Genomic DNA, 21,612 nt, shown 5'->3' on the forward strand with positions numbered 1-21,612 from the left:
TTTAAAAATGGAAATGAGAAATGTCCAATGGAGGCTTATTTTAAAATCCAGTTTTCATTCTTTTACATAACCAAAGTCCAGTTCCTTACTATTATTGGACATTGTTGTGGTTTCTTTTGTATGACAATTCTTCATCAGCATTTCCAGCTGCCCGTAGGACTTAGCTGGACAACTGTTCCACAGTCATCTCAAACTCAAGATGTCTAAAACAGATCTCCCCAACTCCCCACGCCTCTCCATCTGGTTGCACTTTCTGCCTTTGTTCAAGACACCCAGACCTAGTACTCAGACCTTTTGACTCTCCCTGGACCCTTTCATATAATTTGCTTGCTTATTTATTTATTTATTTAGAGATGGAATCTCATTCTGTCACCCAGGCTGGAGTGCAGTGGTGCGATCTCAGCTCACTGCAACCTCTGGCTCCCAGGTTCAAGCAATTCTCCTGCCTCAGCCTCCCGAGTAGCTGGGACTACAGGCGCGTGCCACCATGCCTGGCTAATGTTTTGTATTTTAGCAGAGATGGGGTTTCACCATGCTGCCCAGGCTGGTTTCGAACTCCTGAGCTCAGGCAATCTACCCGCCTCAGCCTCCCAAAGTGCCAGGATTATAGGCGTGAGACCCCATGCTCAGCCTTGGTCACTTATTTATTTAAACTTTATTCAATATTTATCGAGTCCCATCTATATGCCAGGCCCCATTCCAGATATTCAGAGGTGTGCAAAAGGCACATTGTCCCTGTTCTCTTTGAGCTTAGCGTTAAGTGGAGTGGATGAACAATAAAAAAGGAAACAAATATGTTAATATAAAATGAAGAGTACCATGAAAGAAATATGCTGGGTGATGTGTTAGAGAACCAGGGAGGAGGTAAAACTAACACAGAGTGGGCAGGGAAGTGAGTGGTACAAGAGGCAGCCAGCCATGAGGTCAGATGGGGAAGGAACATTCCAGGTCCTGTAAATTTATCCATTGAGATATCTTCCCCATTTATTTATCCACCTATCCCTTTCCTGCTACCTGATTTCTCTGATGGCTACAGCCTCCTCGTTGGTCTCCTGCTGCCAGGTTCCAAAAATAAATTTCATCACGTCTCCCTATCTCCCCAGCTGAAACTTATCTGAGACAGGCAGTACTCTAGGATGGCCCCAAGATTTCTGCCTTGTATAGTCCCCTCCGTTGAGTGTAGGCTGAACCTGTGATTATAATGTAATATCACTCCTGTGATTAGATTACTGATCAGTTGAGGTTGAGATAATCACAAGGGAGATTATCTTGAGTGAGCCTGACCTAATTAGGTGAGCCCTTAAAGGGGACTGAGAAATTTTCCTCTTGGCCTTGAAGGAGCAAACTGCTATGTTTTGGAGAGGGTCATTATTTAAGGAGATGGCAAAAGGTTTACAGGAGCTGAGAACAGCACTGGTTGACAGACAGCTAGAAAGTAGGGACCTTGGTCCCGCAACTGCAAGGAACTGAATACTCCTAACAACCTGAATGAGTGTGGATGAGGACCTCAGGCTTCAGATGAGAACACAACTCAGTCTACACCTTGAGTTCAGCCCTGCGAGATCCTGAGAAGAGAATCTACCCACACTGTGAACAGGGTTCTGACTTACAGACTCTGCAAGATAAAAATGGGTACAGTTCAAGCCTCTAAATATGTGATAATTTGTTCCACAGCAATAGAAAATGAATACACTGTTGATGGCTCCTCTTTCACCCATAAACCAAGCTCAGCCTTCTCCAACATGACCTCAGCTTATGTTGCCAATCTGACCTCCCACTGATCCCTGACACTCACTCACAGCTCCAGCCCAACTGGCCCCGTGATGAGTACTCTTCAATAGTCAGAGACTGGTGTCTTTGTTCAATTAATCATTCCTTCTCCCTCCCTGGTCAACTTGATCTTGCCATCCATTAATCTCAGATGAACTCAACCAGCAACCTTACCGGTTCTTTCCATCCTACACAGAGACTTCTAACTAACTATGAACTCTTAGCACTTCTATGCAAATCAATTACAATGCCCTCCTGCATGCAGCTGTCTTGCCTCATGACTGAATTTGCCTTGTGGCTGAAGAGAGAGAGCCTCATATAATTTAAGTTACTTCAGGATCAAACCTTGTTACAACCTTGATATTCTCCATAGGTCCTTGTATAAAGAAAGTAATAAGAAACTGTTAACTGACTGCCTCATGGGTCATGAAGGCCTCCTTTCCTGTAGGAGGGGAAGGCTTCCTTCCCTTCTGATCCTGGCCAGGCTCAGGGATCTAAGGTATAAGCTGGATCTACCTATGGCTTAACATTTTGTCTTGTCAGTTTCCAGGGAACCTGGAGCCTCCTTAACCCTTGTTGTGCACCTCAAGGCCTGGGATTAAGGAAAGGACAGATGCTGGGCTAAAAGGGATTGGGCAAGGCTTCCTGATGCTCCTCCTGTGTGTTTCCCCTGCTCCTATGCGCCAGCACTGCCCGAATCTGCCTCTTGTGCAACTTGTTGTAGAGTGATAAGATTTGTATTCCCAAAAGGGCAGATTACAGTCAGCTGTGAGTTCTGAGATGAAGGTAAACTGTGCAGGACTTGGCCTTGACACCATGAGGTATGACAAAGGTGGCTTCTTTCTCAAAAGGGAAAAATTTGATAAGGTCAAATTAAGATCCTGCTACCCGTTCCTTGGGAGGCTACAACAACCTAGTTCCCTTCATCTGATGCAAGTTCTCTCTTGAATCCTCTCCTTGGTGTATACAAGAGCAGGTCAAGTAGCAGCTGGTGTTTCTCTAGGCCTCTGGCTCCCCTCAGGGCTTTAGACTCTGCTGGGCTTCCAGTCCAATATGTCTACAAGGGCCTCGCTGTTAGCGGTAACTATGAGGAACCTTGGAGGAGGGGCTGAGCCTTGAGTCCTGTTGCTGCCATGACCGAATAGCGAGGGGAAGGAATACTGTAACTCGCTTTCTCCAGGCCTTCCACTTGCATAACGTCCTTTGATGTAAAAGAGCCTGACCCTTCTGTGTATTCAGTGGTGTGCTGGCAAATCGCTAACAATAGGCTCTGTAGTTTACAAAGAGCCCTAATTTGTAATATTTGCCAATTTCTGTGGCGTAAATACTCCCACCATGGCCGATTTTAAGCTACCACCAAAGCTTTAATAACTGACTCAAAAGGTTTCTAAAATTTTGCCAATCAGCTCTTGCTAGCCATGATAAGCTGGCTTCAGCAGACCACTGAGAGTCATATACTTTCCTAAATATGCTATAACGTTCAGCAACTCCCTGGAGGCTCCATTAATGAAGTGAGCCAGCAAGTGTAGGAAACTTTGGCTCTGTCGCATAAAGGAGGAAGCAGAGACGCAAAGATGTCAATTATGAACCCAAGGTTCTGCAGCAAATTGTGGCAGAGCCAAGTCTCCCACCTCTGAGGTGTGTTTCTCCTGAGTGCCCTCCTCCCTCTCAAGGGCATCGACAGCTCTCTGAGTTCTTGTGGGGGACAGGGGCTTCCTCAGCCAAGTCAGCATGGCAAGGGTGGTTAGTGCTTGCAGAGCAGTGCGTGCGCCCACAGCTGAGTTTCCTCAATCAGCTTGATTCTATTAATTGCCTGGGGATCCTGTTAAAATGCAGAATATCGGCTAGGCGCGGTGGCTCAGGCCTGTAATCCCAGCACGTTTGGAGGCCGAGGCAGGCGGATCACGGGGTCGGCAGATCGAGACCATCCTGGCTAACACAGTGAAACCCCGTCTCTACCAAAGATACAAAAAATAACCGGGTATGGTGGCGGGTGCCTGTAGTCCCAGCTACTCGAGAAGCTGAGGCAGGAGAATGGCGTGAACCCGGGAGGCAGAGCTTGCAGTGAGCCGAGACTGCGCCACTGCACTCCAGCCTGGGCGACAGAGCGAGACTCGCTCTCAAAACACCACCACCACCACCACCACCACCACCACCACCACCACCACCACCACCAGAATATCAGGCTTAGTTTCTGGAGATTTTGATTTAGTATTTCTGAGGTGGAACCAAGAAATGTGCATTTTTGTTTCTTCTTTTTAAAAATTGTTTTATTTTTCGATAAGTTATTGGGGTACAGGTAGTATTTGGTTATGCGAGTAAGTTCTTTATGGTGATTCGTGAGATCCTGGTGCACCCATCACCCAAGCAGTATACACTGTACCGTATTTGGAGTCTTTTATCCCTCGCCACGCTCCCCTCCATCTGATGCAAGTCCTCTCTTGAATCTCCTCCTTGGGGATTCTCCCCCAAGTCCCCAAAGTCCATTATATCATTCTTATGCCTTTGCATCCTCATAGCTTAGCTCCCACATATCAGTGAGAACAGAAATGTGTATTTTTAGCAAGCAAGTGCATCTTATGATTAGACAGGTTTTGAGAAAGTCTGCGTTACGGAAAATTTCTGTGACGAAGATTTCTGTTCACTTGGAAAAGAAATAAGAGACAAGACTACAATTTAACACTGTTACATTAATTTTTTTCTTGCTCTTTTTAAAACATGATTAAACTGTTAGAATAAATGAGGTCCCTGCTTGTCATAAGCCGACTGCGACAGCGAGGCTTTACCGGAATTGGCCATCGGAGGGCACTATAATGCAGCAAGAACTCTGCCAGCACGGCTGGGGTGAGAAGTTCACTGCTCACCTGGGGGCTCTCCAGGCTCTGTGGGGAGGCAGAGAGGGAAAGCCCGGCGCCCTGGTTCCTGGAGCCCTGCAGGGACCCTGCATTCCCACCCAGGCCGACCGCTTAGCCTCTGACTTCCTCTGGGAGCGATTGCACGTGACCGACTGCGGGCGAGGGCCGCGCCAAAGCACCCGGAGGGCTGGGCTGGGCTTGGCCGGGAGAGAGAGGCTTGGCCCAGGGCCGCCTCTGAACATCTGGCCGCTGCGCTCGCGGCGGTACTCCCGGGCCCGGACCTGCCAGCCTCGCACTGTGCGTGCCGCCTCTGCAGACCCTGAGCCAGGGCCCCTCCCCTTGTGTCTGAGGTCTTAGCTCCCTGGGCCGTTTCTGATGTGGATGACTCCGCTGACTCCAGCACTGGCAGTGTGCTTGGTGATTAAATCCGCGGGCATGAGAAGCGGACTCATCAGCTCTGAATCCCAGCTCTACCACTGAACTGTGTGACCATGGGCCAGTGGTTTGTTTTTTCTAAGAGTCAGTTTTCTCTCATCTGTACAATGGGGATAATAATTTCTGCCCGAAAAGGCTGTAATGAATATTGAATGATATTTTCTCTGTAAACATGTTTTTTTTAAACCACAGTGCCTAGTGATTAATACTAAACATTTAAAAGACAGTATTAATATTGTTATTGTTGTCATTATTATTGTGCTAGCTCAAGGGATCAGTGGTTGTTAATATCAGTGAGTTTGTGGTTATCTTCCCCTTCCTCCTGATGTCAGGGAACTTTAAATTGGTTTATCCACCAAAAAAGTACGTAACACTTTCTATGTGACAGGCACTATTTGAAGTGCTTTACAAATATTAGTTCATTGAATCCTAACCACCCTTTGAGGTAGTTGTTATTATTTCCGCTAAACGGATAAGGGAACTGAGGCTCTGACAGGTTAATTGACTTGCCCAAGGTCACATTGCTATTAAACTGTAGAGCCTGGATTTTTAGCCAGGCAGTGTGACTCTATAGCTAGGGAACCCAGAGCCAGACTCACAGCTCAGCATCTCTGAGTAAGGGAGTGTGCTGTAATAGAGGCAGCCTGAACCCTTACTCTTGCACCAGCCAGTTGTGTGATCTCAGCAAGCTCACCTACCCATTCTAGTCTCAGCACCTTTATTTATATAATGAGGCTAATACATCACTCTCTCTGGGTTGTCGTGAGGGTTAGCAATAATGAATGAAGAGCTCTTAGTGTCTGGCACATAGTACATGCTAAATAAATGGTAACTTTTTATTGTTGTTGCTTCCAGACTCATGTAAGTTAGCATTAGCACAGAGGTAGCCAGGCCATTGAAGGCATAGGAAATGTGCCTCATTTAGTCCAAGAAAATTGTACCTATAAAGGTGAGCTGCCAGCGTGGCCAGAGGCCCTTGCCTTGGTGCCCCATCCTCACCTTCACCAATGAAGGTGTCACTTACTGTAATAGAGTGCTGGTGGAAAGTCAGGAGATTCCATTTCTAGTTCCATACCTGTGCTAAGAGGCTGTGGGACTTCATGCAAGCTTTTAGCATTTCTGCTCAAATGAGGTAACTGTGATGTCCCTTCTGACTTCCGGTTCTGTGAGCGGGATCTATATGGCTTGTCACTTACTGAAGGTCTCAGTACCTTGCAGAATTTGATTTCTATCTCAGAGCCCTGTCCCGGGGTGGGAGATGTATGTGTGTGCATGTGTGTGTGTGTGTATGTGTGTGTACTGACAAGGGTTACTCTTTAGGAAGCTAGCAGTCCAGGAGGAAAGAGGCCAGCCTGGGTGGGAAGGTCTGACTCTAACTCCCTGCCTGGGTTTAATGAGCCCCAGAGTTCTGTGAGGGCTGCTTTTCACCACCTTTTATTTGGTCAGACAGGGGGCTCAATAAATCTTTAGTTCTGTGGACTCCCCTCCTGGAGTTGTTGAAGGAGAAAGCTTTTTGCAAATGACTGGAAAGCCTTTTGCAAATATAAAGTGCTTATTTAGATGCAAACTAAAAATCCAAGGTGCCTGTGACTCATCTGGTACCTATTGTGCTCGCTGCAAAGACGCGGAGGCTTGCCTGTGTGATGGGTGCCATTTGAGAGCCACTTAAAGAACTCCCTGGTGAATGAATTTGGCTGCATTATTCCTGGGCTCCTCTCGGAGGACTCTGATTCTCACCACTTGGTCGTGTCCTCCTCTTCTGACACATTCTCAGCCCTCTCCCTGAGTTAGTTTGGACCCAGGATGTGATGGGAGGGGGGCTGGCTCCCTGGGGAGGCAGGGAGCTAAAGGAGTAGGGGCTTGTGCTCAGAGGACTTCCCACTCTGCTTTTTAAAAAAGAAAAGGCAGCATTAATCCAAGCATCAGAGCTATGCCTACGAATCTAATGACAATAGTATTACTTGCTTTCAAAAACCCTTTTATCATTTCCTTTTCTTTCCTATCTCTTTCCACAGCATTATTATAGACCAGGGCTTCATGACCAAAAACTAGTGAATCCATTTGGTTAAGTTTGTCAGATTGGTGACTGGCATTGTGTGAAGACCAAAGGTCTGCATGAATGACTGCATTTTTAATGAATTGACCAGCTATTTGTCATCACATGAACAGAATGTAATGCTATGTACCGCAAACTGCTGTGAAGAATAATGAACCCAGCTTTTCCAAGGCCTGTTTTCATTTCTAGAATAGGAGGGGGCTCCATTTTGAGGTTCGGTGAGAATTCATTGGCCCATATAGAAATATGAGCCAAGAAGGGAGTTTCCTTTTCGCTTGGGATCTAAGACATGGCCGGTTCCTTCAGGTAGGTAGGTGTTGTGTATTCTCAGAGTTTTCCTATATGGGACAGAAGCCAACTCAAAGTTACTCTTGTTGGTTGCGTTTTAAATGGTAAGAACTAGAAGTGTGCGTTAAGCATGGCTGCTGCCAGCAAAATGGTGCTCTTGTGCAAATTAGAGAAAGGCACCCTCTCCTGGCTGGCAGATTGTAGAAAGGCACCCTCTTCTGGCCAACTCTAGGCTTGGAAAAGGGAGTGATGGCTGAATTTCATTCCCACACCCTTGTGCAGGGCACAACCTGCACAACCTCACCCACAGCCCTAAGTGCATGTGAATATGTGTGGATGGAGAGTATAGGCACGTTCTCAAGAGGGAAGAGAGGAGGCTCAGGAACTAGGAGGGCTGAGGGGACTCTCTTTACACAGTTCTCCCTCCTCACAAAGCGAACCCTGTCCCGTTCTCTCATGTCCTTTCTGAAAGCCTCCTCCCGAAAGTCAAAAGCCTCCTCCCTTTCCTCCTCTGAGTTCTCTCTCTCCCACTTCCCCTTCTGCCTCTTCTCCTTCTCCCAATAATATCATCCATCCACCTCATAGCTCCAACAGGTGACCCCAAAGAAGATCTGCCATTTATTGAGAATTTATCACATTGTGCTAAGCTTTGACACACATTCACTCATTTCATCTTCACAATTCTTTGGTGCTGTTATTATCTTCAATTTCCAACTTCTTAGAGTATTTAAGGAATTTGCCAAAGCCACACCACTAGTAGGGGGCCATGCCAGGATTATAATTCATGTTTATTTGACTCCAAGTTAATAATCTTAAGCTTTGTGCTAACCTCCCTAAATCTCCAACTACTTCCCTGCTTTCTCCCCTGAGTTCCAGATCACATTACTTCCTGGCTAGTCCACTTGTTCCTATTGTGCCAGATGTTAAAAATTAAACCATTAAAGCGTCAAAGCATCTTGACATGGTGATCTCTTCTTGACAGCATCTTTCTCCTGGAATCTTGTGTTTTGTTTGACTCCTTTCTCTTCCTAATCTTTCATATTCAAGAGGTTCTTGTTTATAGACCCTACTTTTGCCTTTTTTTTTTCCCCAAAATTTCCCCTACTTTTCCTTTCTTGTTGCCTCCTACTTATTTTAGGATCCTATGATCCTTTACCTGAAGTTCTGCTGCACTTTCTAACTGGTCCTTCATAGCACTATCAAAATTATTCCCCCAGAATTAAAGCCCCAGTGGCCATTCCCCCACTCAAAATTCCTCAGTGCCTCCTTGGCCTATTGCATAAAAGTTAGAATTACCTCCACTGCCTGGCATTCAATGTTTTCCACAATATGACTTGCTTGACTTTCTTTCTTTCTTTCTTTTCTTTCTTTCTTTCTTTCTTTCTTTTCTTTCTTTCTTTTTCTTTCTTTCTTTTCTTTCTTTCTTTCTTTCTTTCTTTTTCTTTCTTTCTTTCCTTCCTTCCTTCCTTCCTTCTTTTCTTTTCTTTCCTTCTCCTCTTTCTTTCTTTCCTTCTTTCTCTCTCTCTCTTTCTTTTCTTTCTTTCTCCTCTTTCTCTCTCTCTCTTTCTCCTTCCTTCCTTCCTTTCTCTCTTTCTCTTTCTTTCTTTCTTTCTTTTTTTCTTTCCCTCCCTCCCTCCCTCCCTCCCTTCCTTCCTTCCTTCCTTCTTTCCTTCCTTCCTTCCTTCTTTCCTTCCTTCCTTCCTTCCTTCTTTCCTTCCTTCCTTCCTCCCTTTTCTTTCTTGTTGTTTTGAGTCAGAGTCTCACTCTGTTGCCCAGGCTGGAGTGTGGTGGTACAGTCTCAGCTCACTGCAAACTCCACCTCCTAGGTTCAAGCGATTCTCCAGCCTCTGCCTCCTGAGTAGCTGGAATTACAGACACCTACTACCATGTCCGGCTAATTTTTGCATTTTTAGTAGAGATGGGTTTTCACCATATTGACCAGGCTGGTCTCGAACTCCTGACCTCAAATGAGCCACCTGCTTCGGCCTCCCAAATTGCTGGGATTATAGGAGTAAGCCACCACACCAGGCCTCAATCCCCCTTTTCAATTTCATCTCTTCCCAGGTTGCCCCATATCCTTCTCATGCTCCAAAGCATGATCCTCTTTTCCATAAAGCCCTTTCACATTCCCACAGTCTGATTCAGTCATCCTGGAACCTTCATAATGCTTTCTCTGTCACTATGTTGTGGCATCTCCAGCCTGCCTTTTCTAGAGGTCATAGCACAGGCCCCCTCAGTTGGCCCAGTGTTGTGCCCTGTATAGCAACAGCCTCACATTTCCTTTTACATACTGAAATGGGAATTTTGAAAAATAATCAAAAAATGAATATGAACACCCTTTCCTCTGGTGATCCTGCAAACCAATCAGCTAACTGGATTATTTTTTATTTATATGACTTGGTTGGCTAGCCAACCAAGAGGAAAGCTAAAGAATATGTCCACAATGCTGAAAATAATACCATTAAAGAGTGTGTTTAAAAATAGAGGGGTAGGCCAGGCACAGTGGCTCACACCTGTAATCCCAGCACTTTGGGAGTTTGAGGTGGGCGGTCGGGAGTTCGAGACCAGCCTGACCAACATGGAGAAACCCCATCTCTACTAAAAATACAAAATTAGCCAGGCATGGTGGCGCATGCCTGTAATCCCAGCTATTCGGGAGGCTGAGGCAGGAGAATCACTTGGACCCGGGAGGTGGAGGTTGCAGTGAGCTGAGATCGCACCACTGCACTCCAGCCTGGGGAACAAAAGTGAAACTCTATCTCAAAAAATAAAATAAAATAAAATAAAATAAAATAAAATAAAAATAAAAAGAAGGGTCCAGGTGCAGTAGTGTGTGCCAGTAATCCTGGCTACTTGGGAGGCTAAGGTGGGAGGATCGCTTGAGTCCAGGAGTTTGAGGCCAGCCTGGACAACATAGCAAGACCTCATCTCTGAAAAAAAAATTATAGGAATATGACTGCATAAATCTGTAAATATAACAATATAACATCGAATTACACACTTTGAGTGGATGAATTGTGTGGTATGTGAGTTATATTTGCATAAAGCTGTTTTAAAAAGTGAAGAGTTGGGGATTTTACAATATTTTTAGCTCTAATATCTAAGTCTTTTGTATAATTTCTAGACATTTAGTGCACATTTTCAGGAATACATTATTTACAGCAGTAGAGGACTGCAGCTGGTTTGCTTCATTATCATCACCCCAAACTCTTCTACAAGACCGATCACCTGTGACATTCCCTGCTGTGCCCATTACAGAGTCTTGAACAAAGAGTATTCAGCTGAATTCAGTGGTCCCTGTTTGAAGGTAGCCAATGTTTATACCATAAAATAACAGTACCTAAGATAATACATAAGATAATAACCGTACCTAAGAATTGTGAAGATGAAATGAACTAATGTGTGTCAAAGCTTAGCACAATGTGATAAATTCTCAATAAATGGCAGATCTTATCTGGGGTCACCTGTTGGAGTTATGAGGTGGATGGATGATATTACTGGGAGAAGGAGAAGAGGTGGAAGGGGAAGTGGGAGAGAGAGAACTCAGAGAAGGAAAGGGAGGTGGCTTTTGACTGGCATCAAGGGCCATAGGCTTGAAAGTGACCTCCTTTACCCCAGGGCTCTCAGTGAGGCTGGTGATGTCGGGAGGGGGTGCGGGGAGGGGGAGCCAGGTAAATCTAAGGCTTAGGCAGAGGAAAGGGGAAAGAAGAGAGGAAGACAAAAGGAGAGGGGAGAAGGGAGAAACAGAGGGACCCAGAGCAAGGGTAGTGAGTCCAGGTGCTCTCAGGGATAGAAAGCAATGCTACTCAGGCAGAACACACAGAGAGGAGTCAAAATCACAGCAATTTACCCCAGCAACCAAAATGTAATTTTAAAAAACATACTATTCTTTACTTGCTTCTCTAAGCTCTATGAGAGAAACATAGATCACAGCCATGCTTTCTAAAATTGCCTTTCTCCCCCACTTCTCTCCTCTCTCCCCCTCAAAAATTATCCCTACACCTGCCCCTCTTTCTTTCTCTTTCTCTCTCCCACCTTCTCTCCATCTCTCACCTCCAACCAAACAAAACAACTACAGAATTTCCTACCAACCCCAGTCGGCTCACCTTTCCTCCTTCTCCCCCTCCCGCTTTCCTTCCTATTAGGAAGCCAAAAAGCCCCCAAAGGATGGTGGAAAAGCAAAAGCAGAATCCTGTTCAGGGAGCCGGAGGAGGAGAAAGGCCAGGAAAGCTTATAGGGTCATTATTTCCCTCCTGTCGCAGGGGTTTCTTCTCACCGGCAAACCATACTTTAAAAGAAAAAGAGAGGAAAGAAAATGTTCCAGTGTCAAGTTCTACTTGGAGGTGACCCCAGTACCCTCAAGTGCAAAATCTGTCTCTCCCCACTTCCCCAGCTTTTGGGCCACCTGGAAGGGGAATTGCAGCCCTACCTGTCTATGCTGATGGCACAGAGGTTCAGGATGCTGGCTGTACACATCATGACATCCAGGGTGACAAAAACATCGCAGCAAACGCGGCTGAAATTCCAGACTCCACCTGTCACCTGGGTATCAGAGACAAGGATGTTAGTGTTTACCCCAGTGAAGGAGCAACAACCTAGTTAGCCCTATTGTCTTTCCTATGCTGCCTAGTGTAGATGTTGGCGCTCCTGCTCCCTGTGTACCATTGTTCCTACAGGGCAGACGAACATCGAGGGAGTGCCAGGCTATCCAAGATTGGTTGCCTAAAGAAAGGACACAGTCACAGAATGTTAGAATGCTAATGCTGGAAGTGATCTTCCAAGTCAATTAGTACAGTGATTCTCAAAGTGTGGTCCACAGTGGGGTGTTATTAAAGATGTAGATTTCTGAATACTTCCTATACCTACTGAGTCAGAATCTTTGGCTCTGTGGTCCGTAAATCTTCATTTTTGTTTTTTTACATTCATTTTATTTTTTGAGAGGGAGTTTTGCTCTTGCTGCCCAGGCTGGAGTGCAATGGCTTGATCTCGGCTCACCGCAACCTCTGGCTCCCGGGTTCAAGCGATTCTCCTGCCTCAGCCTCCCGAGTAGTTGGGAATACAGGTATGCACCACCAAGCCCAGCTAAAATCTTCATTTTTAAATAAACACTCCTGTACATACCAAGGTTTGAGAATCACTGTTGAAGTTCAAACTCAGGAGGCAACTAATGCTCCTCGTGGTTAAGTGATAACTTACTCATAGATGCTCAGCTGGTGGTAAAAGAACTTCGGTGACTGCCTGATGCGTACATTGTGCCAAAACTGTCTCTCTGAAGTCCTTCACCCAGTAGAGAGCTCATCATGTACTCAAGAAATAAGTTAAGAACACATTTTTCATAAAATTTACCTCCAAAGTAAAAATATATCTGGCTTCAGGTTATAAAGCTTGGAAACATTCTGAAACAACATCTATGGGAATCTATATAAAATAAGTCTGTGCCAATGTGACTACCTTCAACACTCTCCCTCCCCATCCACATCCCAAAAACCAAAAGGTGGGGAAAAGGGCTGGATTCTGTTTACTACTCAGAATTCGTGAGGATGGTTTCAACCTCATGCATCTGTCTATACATGTGTTTCAAGCTCCATAACATCCTCTGAGTAATGCTTATAGTCAGGAATTTAGGTAACATCATTTATATTCTAGTATATTTCTATTTATTTTTAAAACTTTTGCATAGCCTAATTGAATCAGGAAGATGTGTCAGGGAGATTGTCACCTTTAAAATGTCCACCAAAGGCCACCAATGGACCGCAAGGCTTTGTGCAGTTACCAGCTTCTTGCCTGGGGGGGTGGGCTGTCATTCTTGGGGACCCTAGTTCTCAGGGAGAAACCTGCCAGGCTTTGTGACTCTGGCTGTAGCTAAGTATTCACAATACCCCTCCTGAATAGGCCCAATGGCCATTTAAGAGCAAGAAAGTGAAAAATGGTACAGTAGCCTTCTCAACAAGAAAACAGATACTGACCAAATGACTGTGCATAAAGATAGCGCTATTCCTTCATCTGGATTCTCTATTCAAGGATCTCCTTATATGACCAGGTCACTTTACTGTTCATTTCTGTTTTATCCCAATAAAACAAGGTCCTAAAAGGCCGTCTATCCTTCCTCGTCCCTAATAACTTCTTCCCCTTGGATTTATTTCTTTTTTTGCATCTCATTTTATTCCTATGTTTGGTCATCTCCAGACTGTTTTGAGAAACCCTGACTAATGATTTTTGTTTAAAAGCAAGAATGAAAAGTTAAAACTAGTGAAGAAATCATCATATTTTTCATTTGGTTTTGGATTTACTGTCTCTCTTTTAGTTTGACCAATTGGCTCTATATAAATAAAGGTTGAATATGAATTTATAGGAATCCTGAGAATAAAAAGCTTTTAAAAGATTGAGAGGTAAGAATTCTGATCTAAAGAGTCATAATAACACAATGATTTAGGGTAACCAGGAGAATAAAAGATGGTTTTGTTCATTATATAGGACAGTTGCATACTGTAAAAGCTTCTTGCAAAAGCTGATTTTGTATGCTAAATTTTATTTCAACATTATATCTACTCTGCAGGTAATGTTTTTAAAAACCCTTTTTGGCATAACTGTGAACACATGTTTGTTTATGTGTGTTTCGGGCTAGGGTAGGTGAGAAAGGATAATTAGAATAACAGCAAACTTCAGTGTTTGCTGGATATTCATTCATTCATTCATTCATGCACTTATAAAGCAAATACTTGTGAAGCTTTTAATACTTGCTTTGTAGGAGTGTATGTCATGTGTGTTGAGAGGTTTTACAAAATGTACTACAGAGTCTATCCTTAAAGAATTTACAAGATAACTGGAGAAGTAAGGCATTCTTCAATAAAATACTAGAGATCATCATGATATCCTAATATTGTTAATAGGAATTAACATTTATTGAGAATTCACTGTACATGTGTTACCAATCCACATGACCCGTTCCACGAATTTCTATAACTTTGAAACTTCAGACTTTGAAAACTGAATTTGTTTTTATTATATGTGTTCTTAGAGATTTTTGAAGACAAGTTATACATTTACTTGATAAGAGATGGAGTTATTGTTACTTAACCAACACCAAGAGGAGCAGGAAGATTTGCTTGTTCACTGCTGCATCCCCACTCCCAGAGCAGGGCCCAACCATGAAAATACATTCTGAAATAATAAATGGCCTCTGACATAATCTGTCATAATAACAGCTAACATTTATTGAATGCTTACTAAGTGCCTGGTGTTCTGCAAAGCACTTTACATACATGACTTCTATTGCTGATTATAATTCTATGACAGAGGATTATTATCTTCATTGCAGAGGAAGAACCTAAAAGCTTAGAAAGAATAAGCACTTGGTCCAAGGTCACAGGGCTAGTACAGGCAGACAGAGCATTGGAATGTAGGTTGTTACCCACCCTGCTATAGGGATGTATTAGGTGAGGAGGGGTAGTTGTTGGAAAAGGGATGATACCTTTGGAAGGATGATACCTGTTGGAAGCAGGTAGATACCAGGGGAAAGAAGAAAACCAGGTACTCCTCAGGGATTTTTGTGTGGCGGACCATATCATCTCCTTTCTAGGGAAAGAGACACTCTCCTGATTGCCTCTATCCCAGGGTTCAAAGAATAGTGCAAGAGACAGTAGTACGTGCTGCCTTTGGGGCTGGTGAAAGTACACAGACAGTTTTCTTTAATACCCCTCCTGCTTAGCCCCCAAAGGCCAAAGCCCCCAAGCTGTTCTCTGGCTTCCAGGCCCCCACTGGCCCGTCATCCCATTCTGGCTATCCTCTTTTCCCATCTTCTGATTCTGCCATCAAAATTCTCATTCCCTCCTTGATTTCAGCTAAGAGTCAAGAAGAAAACAATCTGATTAGCTGATTAAAATAATTCCCACTAAGGTGCCATCACTTAGCCTTCCCTGGAGCTTATACATTAAAATTAGTCTCTAATTGATGGGACTTGTAATGAATTTTTTTTTTTTTCTATTGGCATCCTCCACATCAAGCAACTAATAGTAAGGGATCAATAAAGTGCATCTAGGTGCCAAGAATATGCTAGTAACTCTCACACATTTTCTCATCACAACCTGAAGAGGTAGATGTGATTTCTAACTTACAGATAAAGAAATGGAGACCTGGAATGGTTGAGTAATTTACCTAAGGACACATAGCTTGTAAAAGGAGCTAGAATTTCAACCCCTTTATATTAACCATTACTCTTCCTGCCTCCAAAGGTTAGTAGCTTGCACTTCTGAGATGTGTACAATTTAACTCCATTCTAGTATCATAGGAGGTAGAGGAGTTCGTGTGTGTCCATCCATTATCCCTATAGCCATGGTCTAATGAGTGCCCATGATGTGTCTGATACTTTGCTTGGACGGATGTATTGAAACAAACCTGTTTTTGTTCCCAGGATCTCAGAATACAATGTGTGCCTATTACCAGAAGTAATGTATGAATGGGTATGGGTGAACTGAGGGCCCAGGAGATAGGTACTTAAAAAACAGCTATGAGGCAATGTGATAGGCACCGAAGGTGAGATAGGTACGAAGTGTTGGAGGATTATGAAAGGCAAAATGATTTTTGAAATTAAAACAGATAAAAGTGAAAAAAGGCCGGGCATGGTGGCTCATGCCTGTAATCCCAGCCCTTTGGGAGGTAGAGGTGGGTGGATCACTTGAGGTCAAGAGTTCGACACCAGCCTGGCCAACATGGTGAAACCCCGTCTCTACCAAAAATACAAAAATTAGCTGGGTGTGGTGGTGGGCACCTGTTATCCTACCTACTTGGGAAGCTGAGGCATGAGAATTGCTTGAACCTGGGAGGCGGAGGTTGCAGTGAGCCGAGATCATGCTACTGCACTCCAGCCTGGGTGATAGAGCAAGATTCAGTCTCAAAAAAAAAAAAAAAAAAAAAAAAAGTGAAAAAAATCAGATTGATTGAGGCTTTTTAGAGACACGATTCTTTCTCCTGCATTCTAATGAATAACTCACTTCAGAATTATACAGAAACCAGGTGGTATTACTCTTACTTGCTAATGAATGTAACTAACTTCCTGTGGCAACACAGAAGTTGAGTAAGCAGGAAAGTGTCCTCAGGTACTGAACTTGTCTATTGATTTCAATAGACACAGCCTAGGGCAGCATTCCCCAAATTTACTGATTATAAGGCAGCATTTCCTAAACCTCCAGATGCTCCTGTTAAACAAAATGATTCTTAGGCCTCACTCAGAGTAATAAGTCCCTCAAGTGATTCTTATTGTCTTGATTTGGGAAACACTGGTCTGGGGTTAAGGGGAGCATAAAATGATCCTCAGAAATGGTTGTTCCTAAAGCAGAGTTTCTTAAGCATTCTTTATCCTGTGGATTTTGTTAGCTTCATGATCCCCTTCTCAGAAGAATGCTTTTTGTTTTGAGACGGAGTCTCAGTCTGTCGCCAGGCTGGAGTGCAGTAGTACAATCTCGGCTCACTGCAATCTCCACCTCCCGGGTTCAAGCGATTCTCCTGCCTCAGCCTCCTAAGTAGCTGGGATTATAGGCTCATGCCACCAGGCCCAACTAATTTTTGTATTTTTAGTAGAGAGGGGTTTCACCATGTTGGCCAGGCTGGTGTCGAACTCCTGACCTCAGGTGATCCACCCACCTTGGCCTCCTAAAGTGCTGAGATTACAGGCATAAGCCACCACGCTTGGCCAGAAGAATGTTTTTAAAGCATGAAATAAATACAGTGGTTCATAAAGGATATCAATTTTATTGAAATATAGTTATCAAAGTATTTAAAATATATGTGTTTCTTTAATAATTCATTAAATAACAAGATCTAGTGGCAGGTCCAACATTTGTATAATTTCAGAGTAACGATGAGTATAAGTGATGTTTCAAGATGTCTGCAACAATCATAATGTGGTTTGAAAATATAAATATCATCAGTGTGCAGGAAGGAGTGTTAAAAAGTTAAACAAAATTTGGGAGGCTGAGGCAGGAGAATCACTTGAACCAGGGAGGTGGAGGTTGCAGTGAGCTGAGATTACACCACTGCACTCCAGCCTGGGCAACAGAGTGAGACTCCATCTCAAAAGGAAAAAAAAAAAAGTTAAAAAAATTGAGAAAAAAAATCTGTGATTTCTACTGGTCACACTAAAGATTTCTTCTGCTGTAGGTTGATAGCTACATTTGGAATTAAAGGAAATTCTAAATTTCATCTCAGGGAAAGTAAGTGAGTAGTTTTATTTACATCCAAGTTGATGGACTCTCCAGATTAAGAACTCCAACTCTAAAGAGATGAATTTTTAGTTATTTGGAAATAATTAAGAGGCAAAAGTAGAAGTACTTCTCTAATTAGCCTCTTCAGTCCATTTTGCTTGCCACATTTGGAGTATTTCTTGGTGGGAGGGTTGCTGTGGGGCAAAACAGAATAATAAATAAGGATTTTTCACTTCTCTGCATCTTAATTTCTCCATCTGTGAAATGGGGGGTTTGTAGCTTATTGGTTCCCAAATGTCATAGCAGATGTCTAGCTGGTTGCACAAGTCATGTAAGGTGGGAGTTGGGCTTGGGGCTCATTATAACTACTCTAGACTTCCAGGGCTGCCCTGGAAATGCTGGTTTGGTAGACCCGAGGTAGACCCAACAGTTTCTTTTTTTTTTTTTTTTTTTTTGAGACAGAGTCTTGCTCTGTCACCCAGGCTGGAGTGCAGTGGCACGATCTCGGCTCACCCTCCCGGGTTCAAGCGATTCTTCTGCCTCAGCCTCCCAAGTAGCTGGGATTACATGTACCTGCCATTATACCCAGCTAATTTTTGTATTTTTAGTAGAGACGGGGTTTTACCATGTTGGCCAGGCTGTTCTCGAACTCCTGACTTCAGGTGGTCCACCCGCCTCAGCCTCCCAAAGTGTGGGGATTACAGGTGTGAGCCACCACACCCGGCCAACAGTTTGTATTTTTAACAAGCAGTCTCTCTTTCCCTTATGCTATAAATTAAATGTGTCCCCTAAAATGCATGTGTTGGAAACTCAATCCCCAATGCAACAGTGTTGGGAGATGGGGCCTAATGAGAGGTGATTAGCCTTGAGGACTCTGCCCTCATGAATGGATTAATGTTGTTGTGGGAGTGGCTTCCTTATAAAAGGACAAGTTCGGTCCCCTTTTGCCTCTCTTCTGCCCTCCCACCTTCCACCATGGGATGATAGCATGAAAGCCTTTCCCAGATGGAGGTCTCTTGATCTTAGACTTCCAAGCCTCCAGAACTGTAAGAAATAAATCTGTTCTTTGTAAATTACACAGCCTCATGTATTCTGTTGTAGCTCCACAAAATGGACTAATACACCCCCTAACGAAAGTTTAGCTCAGACTGCTCAAAGTTTAGGTGCATTAGAAGTATGGAGGAGCTCATTTCAATATGAGACTCCAAGACTCATCCTCAGAGATACGATGTCATTAGAATATGGCCAGGAATTTCTTGTGGTTGGATCACACTGTGGAAATGATGGCAAAAATAATCTCCAAGCCTTTCCAGCTTTAATATTCTATGACTTTTTATCAAAATCCAGAGTTTGGTGAAGAGACCGTGAGAATCTCCTGTTTTTGTTTTCCAGTAGGGAGGTCTTAAATTGCTATCACTTGGGGTTTTCTGAGCTGTGGTAAAACTTTCCTTTAAAAAAACTCACTTCTTTATTTTTAATAATCAATATCATTACAAACTCAAAGATTCCTCCCTTCCTAAAATTTTGCTCTTCTTTCCTTTCATCACCATCCGACCTCGATTGCTTTTTCTGTGGTGCGTTTCCTTGCCTGAACTCATCTTGTTCTATCTTGCTTGACTACCTTTCTTAATCCTCAAGTTATTCCTCCTGTCTATACTGGGACCCAAGTAGTCTGAGTTTAGTATTCCAAATGTTCCCCTGGCTGCTTGTACTGCCTTTCTATCCTGATAAAAGTGCTTTAAACATCACAAAAGGTGCTTCACTGAGTGGAACAAAATAAGATGTTTGTGCTTGGAGAGGAAACTCCGGAGTGCAGACGGTAAAGCAGGAAATTAAAATCTTGAGAGGAAATCTGAGATAGAACTATTTGGGATGCCTCAGAAAAGTTGAGAAAATGTTGCAAACTGATTTAAACAGATAGCCAAGCCAGGAGTCCTCTGAAATATAATCTTCTGTGAGGTCACCTGCTTGGTTTTTGTCCTGAACTTCTCTGCCAGGCTTGAGGACAGAGAATACTGAAGAACGTCAGTGACTGGTCCCTGTGAGCCCCCTTATGTGTGCCCACGTGAAGGCTCCTCTGTGTCTTAAAGATGAGAATGATACCAATGAAAGCTGACTGTGGTTCCCACTTACAGACTATCCTCTTCCATCTTTCCAATAAATAGGCCCTAGATTCCACTGGGAATCTGTGAGATCCCTGGGCAGTGTCCAAGGAAGAAACACATAACCTGTGTTAAATCAGTTTTTCAATTTGGAAATCATGTGCCACAAGCCAGTCCAATCAGAGCACATCTTGATACCTCTACTAGAAATTCTAAGAAAAGGATTTTCTCTCTTGCCGTGAATGGTGTGGTGTGGACATGTGAGGCCTATAGCTTGTCCTGTTGCCTGCAGGTAAGGTCAGTATATGGGAAAAGGCAGAGCTGAGAGAACTGTAGGGAAATGGAGCTGGTGCCCTGATGGAACTGTGCCTGCAGCCCACCCTCCCAGAGGACTTTATAAAGTTCCTGGTATGACAGTCAATGCATTCTGTTTTTTCATTTAAGCCAATTGGAGTTAAGCTTTTTTAAAACTTATAATTAAAAGTGTCTTAAGTGAGATATTTATGGATCAAAAGTTTTGGTTATCAAAATACTCTATCAGTTGATGACAGCTGTGTCTAATATCAGCTCAAGGTGGAAAATGTTGTTGTCACCTCCATGTTATGCACTGAAATCCATGTCTTCTGACTCCCAGTTCTGAGTCTTTTTCTTGCAGCATGACACTGTGTTGAAATGACATTCATCCCAGTGAATTCCAATAAAGGCAATGTGATACTTCATTGCCTACCTCAGAGCAATTCCCCACCCCTACATCTTTTTTAAATAAAACACACATTTTCATTTTTTCTTTTTTAGCTTCCTTTGCAGCTAAAGGTGGCCTCATGACTAAGTTCTGGCCAATTAAGCTTATGTGAAATCTCTTAGAAACATACTTCAAGCTACTACAGGAAAAGTGCTCTCTCTCTCTCTCTCTCTCTCTCTCTCTCTCTCTCTCTCTCTCATTTACTGCTGTCCCTATCCATCCTATTTTTGAATACTGCCATGGTGCTAGGGGGCTATGGCAACATACAGAACTAGGCCAGCTTGCCAAGGATGGCGAAGAGGAAGGATGGAAATGTCTGGTCTGTGATGACACCATGGGGCAGCTGAACCAACACAACAATTCTTTTCCTCCAGAATTCTGGTTATTTGAAAAACATTAAATGTAATTAAGTCACAACTAATCAAGATTTCCAATATTTACAGCCAAAACATTCCTACGTCATAAATACTGGTGTCTGGCAAAATGAGCCAATTTTCCTTTGAAGAAGGTGGATGTGTTCAAATCAAAGCACATGAGGCTATGAATTTGGTGAATCTTTGGATCCCAAAATGGTGTTCTCCTCATGTATATCTTATCATCCTGGGGGCCCTCAAGCCTATAGCAGTCTCGGTGATCAACATTGCACCCTTTTCTTTTCCAAAGGGAGCTCTTAGGTAAAATTTAGTAATTACTAGAGTAGCTACTCAAACTGCACTATCATTAGGACAAGTTAGTGAGAATAACACTTTGCTTCTTCTTGAGGCACATGGATTTATATATCCATAGCCCATATTTTAAGGGCTCAAAGTGCTCTTTTCTTTCATTAAGGTGCCTCATCTGCCTCTAAGGAAAGACAGGAAAACATTTGAGATTAAGAAAAGTGTAGACTGATGTAAGATAGAGAGACTTGGTCCTCTGTATTCTTCACTGGCTTTAGTGCCTCTTTTTGGTCTTACCAACTTGCTTCAAGACCCAGTCAGTGCCTTGAAGCAAGTTGGTAAGACCAAAAAGAGGCCCTAAAGCCAGTAAGGAGATGTCTCTGCTCCCCTAAATCTTCCTGATGTGCATGTAGATTTTAAAAATCATGCTCTTATTGCTTCTCAGCCTTTTGGTTAAGATCAAATGTAAAAATTATGATCTTGATCACTGAATACCTACATGAAAT

General features: G+C 43.4%; 1 protein-coding gene across 1 annotated transcript in view; it reads right to left on the minus strand.

Moving 5' to 3' along the window:
- DRD3 (dopamine receptor D3) overlaps positions 1-21,612 on the minus strand; it is a 49,002-nt gene that overhangs the window by 20,805 nt on the left and 6,585 nt on the right. The window contains exon 2 of the mRNA XM_021934072.2: positions 11,834-11,946. Coding sequence (XP_021789764.2) covers positions 11,834-11,946 — 113 coding nt within the window. The remainder of the gene's footprint in view (positions 1-11,833; positions 11,947-21,612) is intronic.

The sequence above is a fragment of the Papio anubis genome, chromosome 2 (assembly GCF_008728515.1).
Source record: "Papio anubis isolate 15944 chromosome 2, Panubis1.0, whole genome shotgun sequence".
NCBI classification, from domain to species: Eukaryota; Metazoa; Chordata; class Mammalia; order Primates; family Cercopithecidae; genus Papio; species Papio anubis.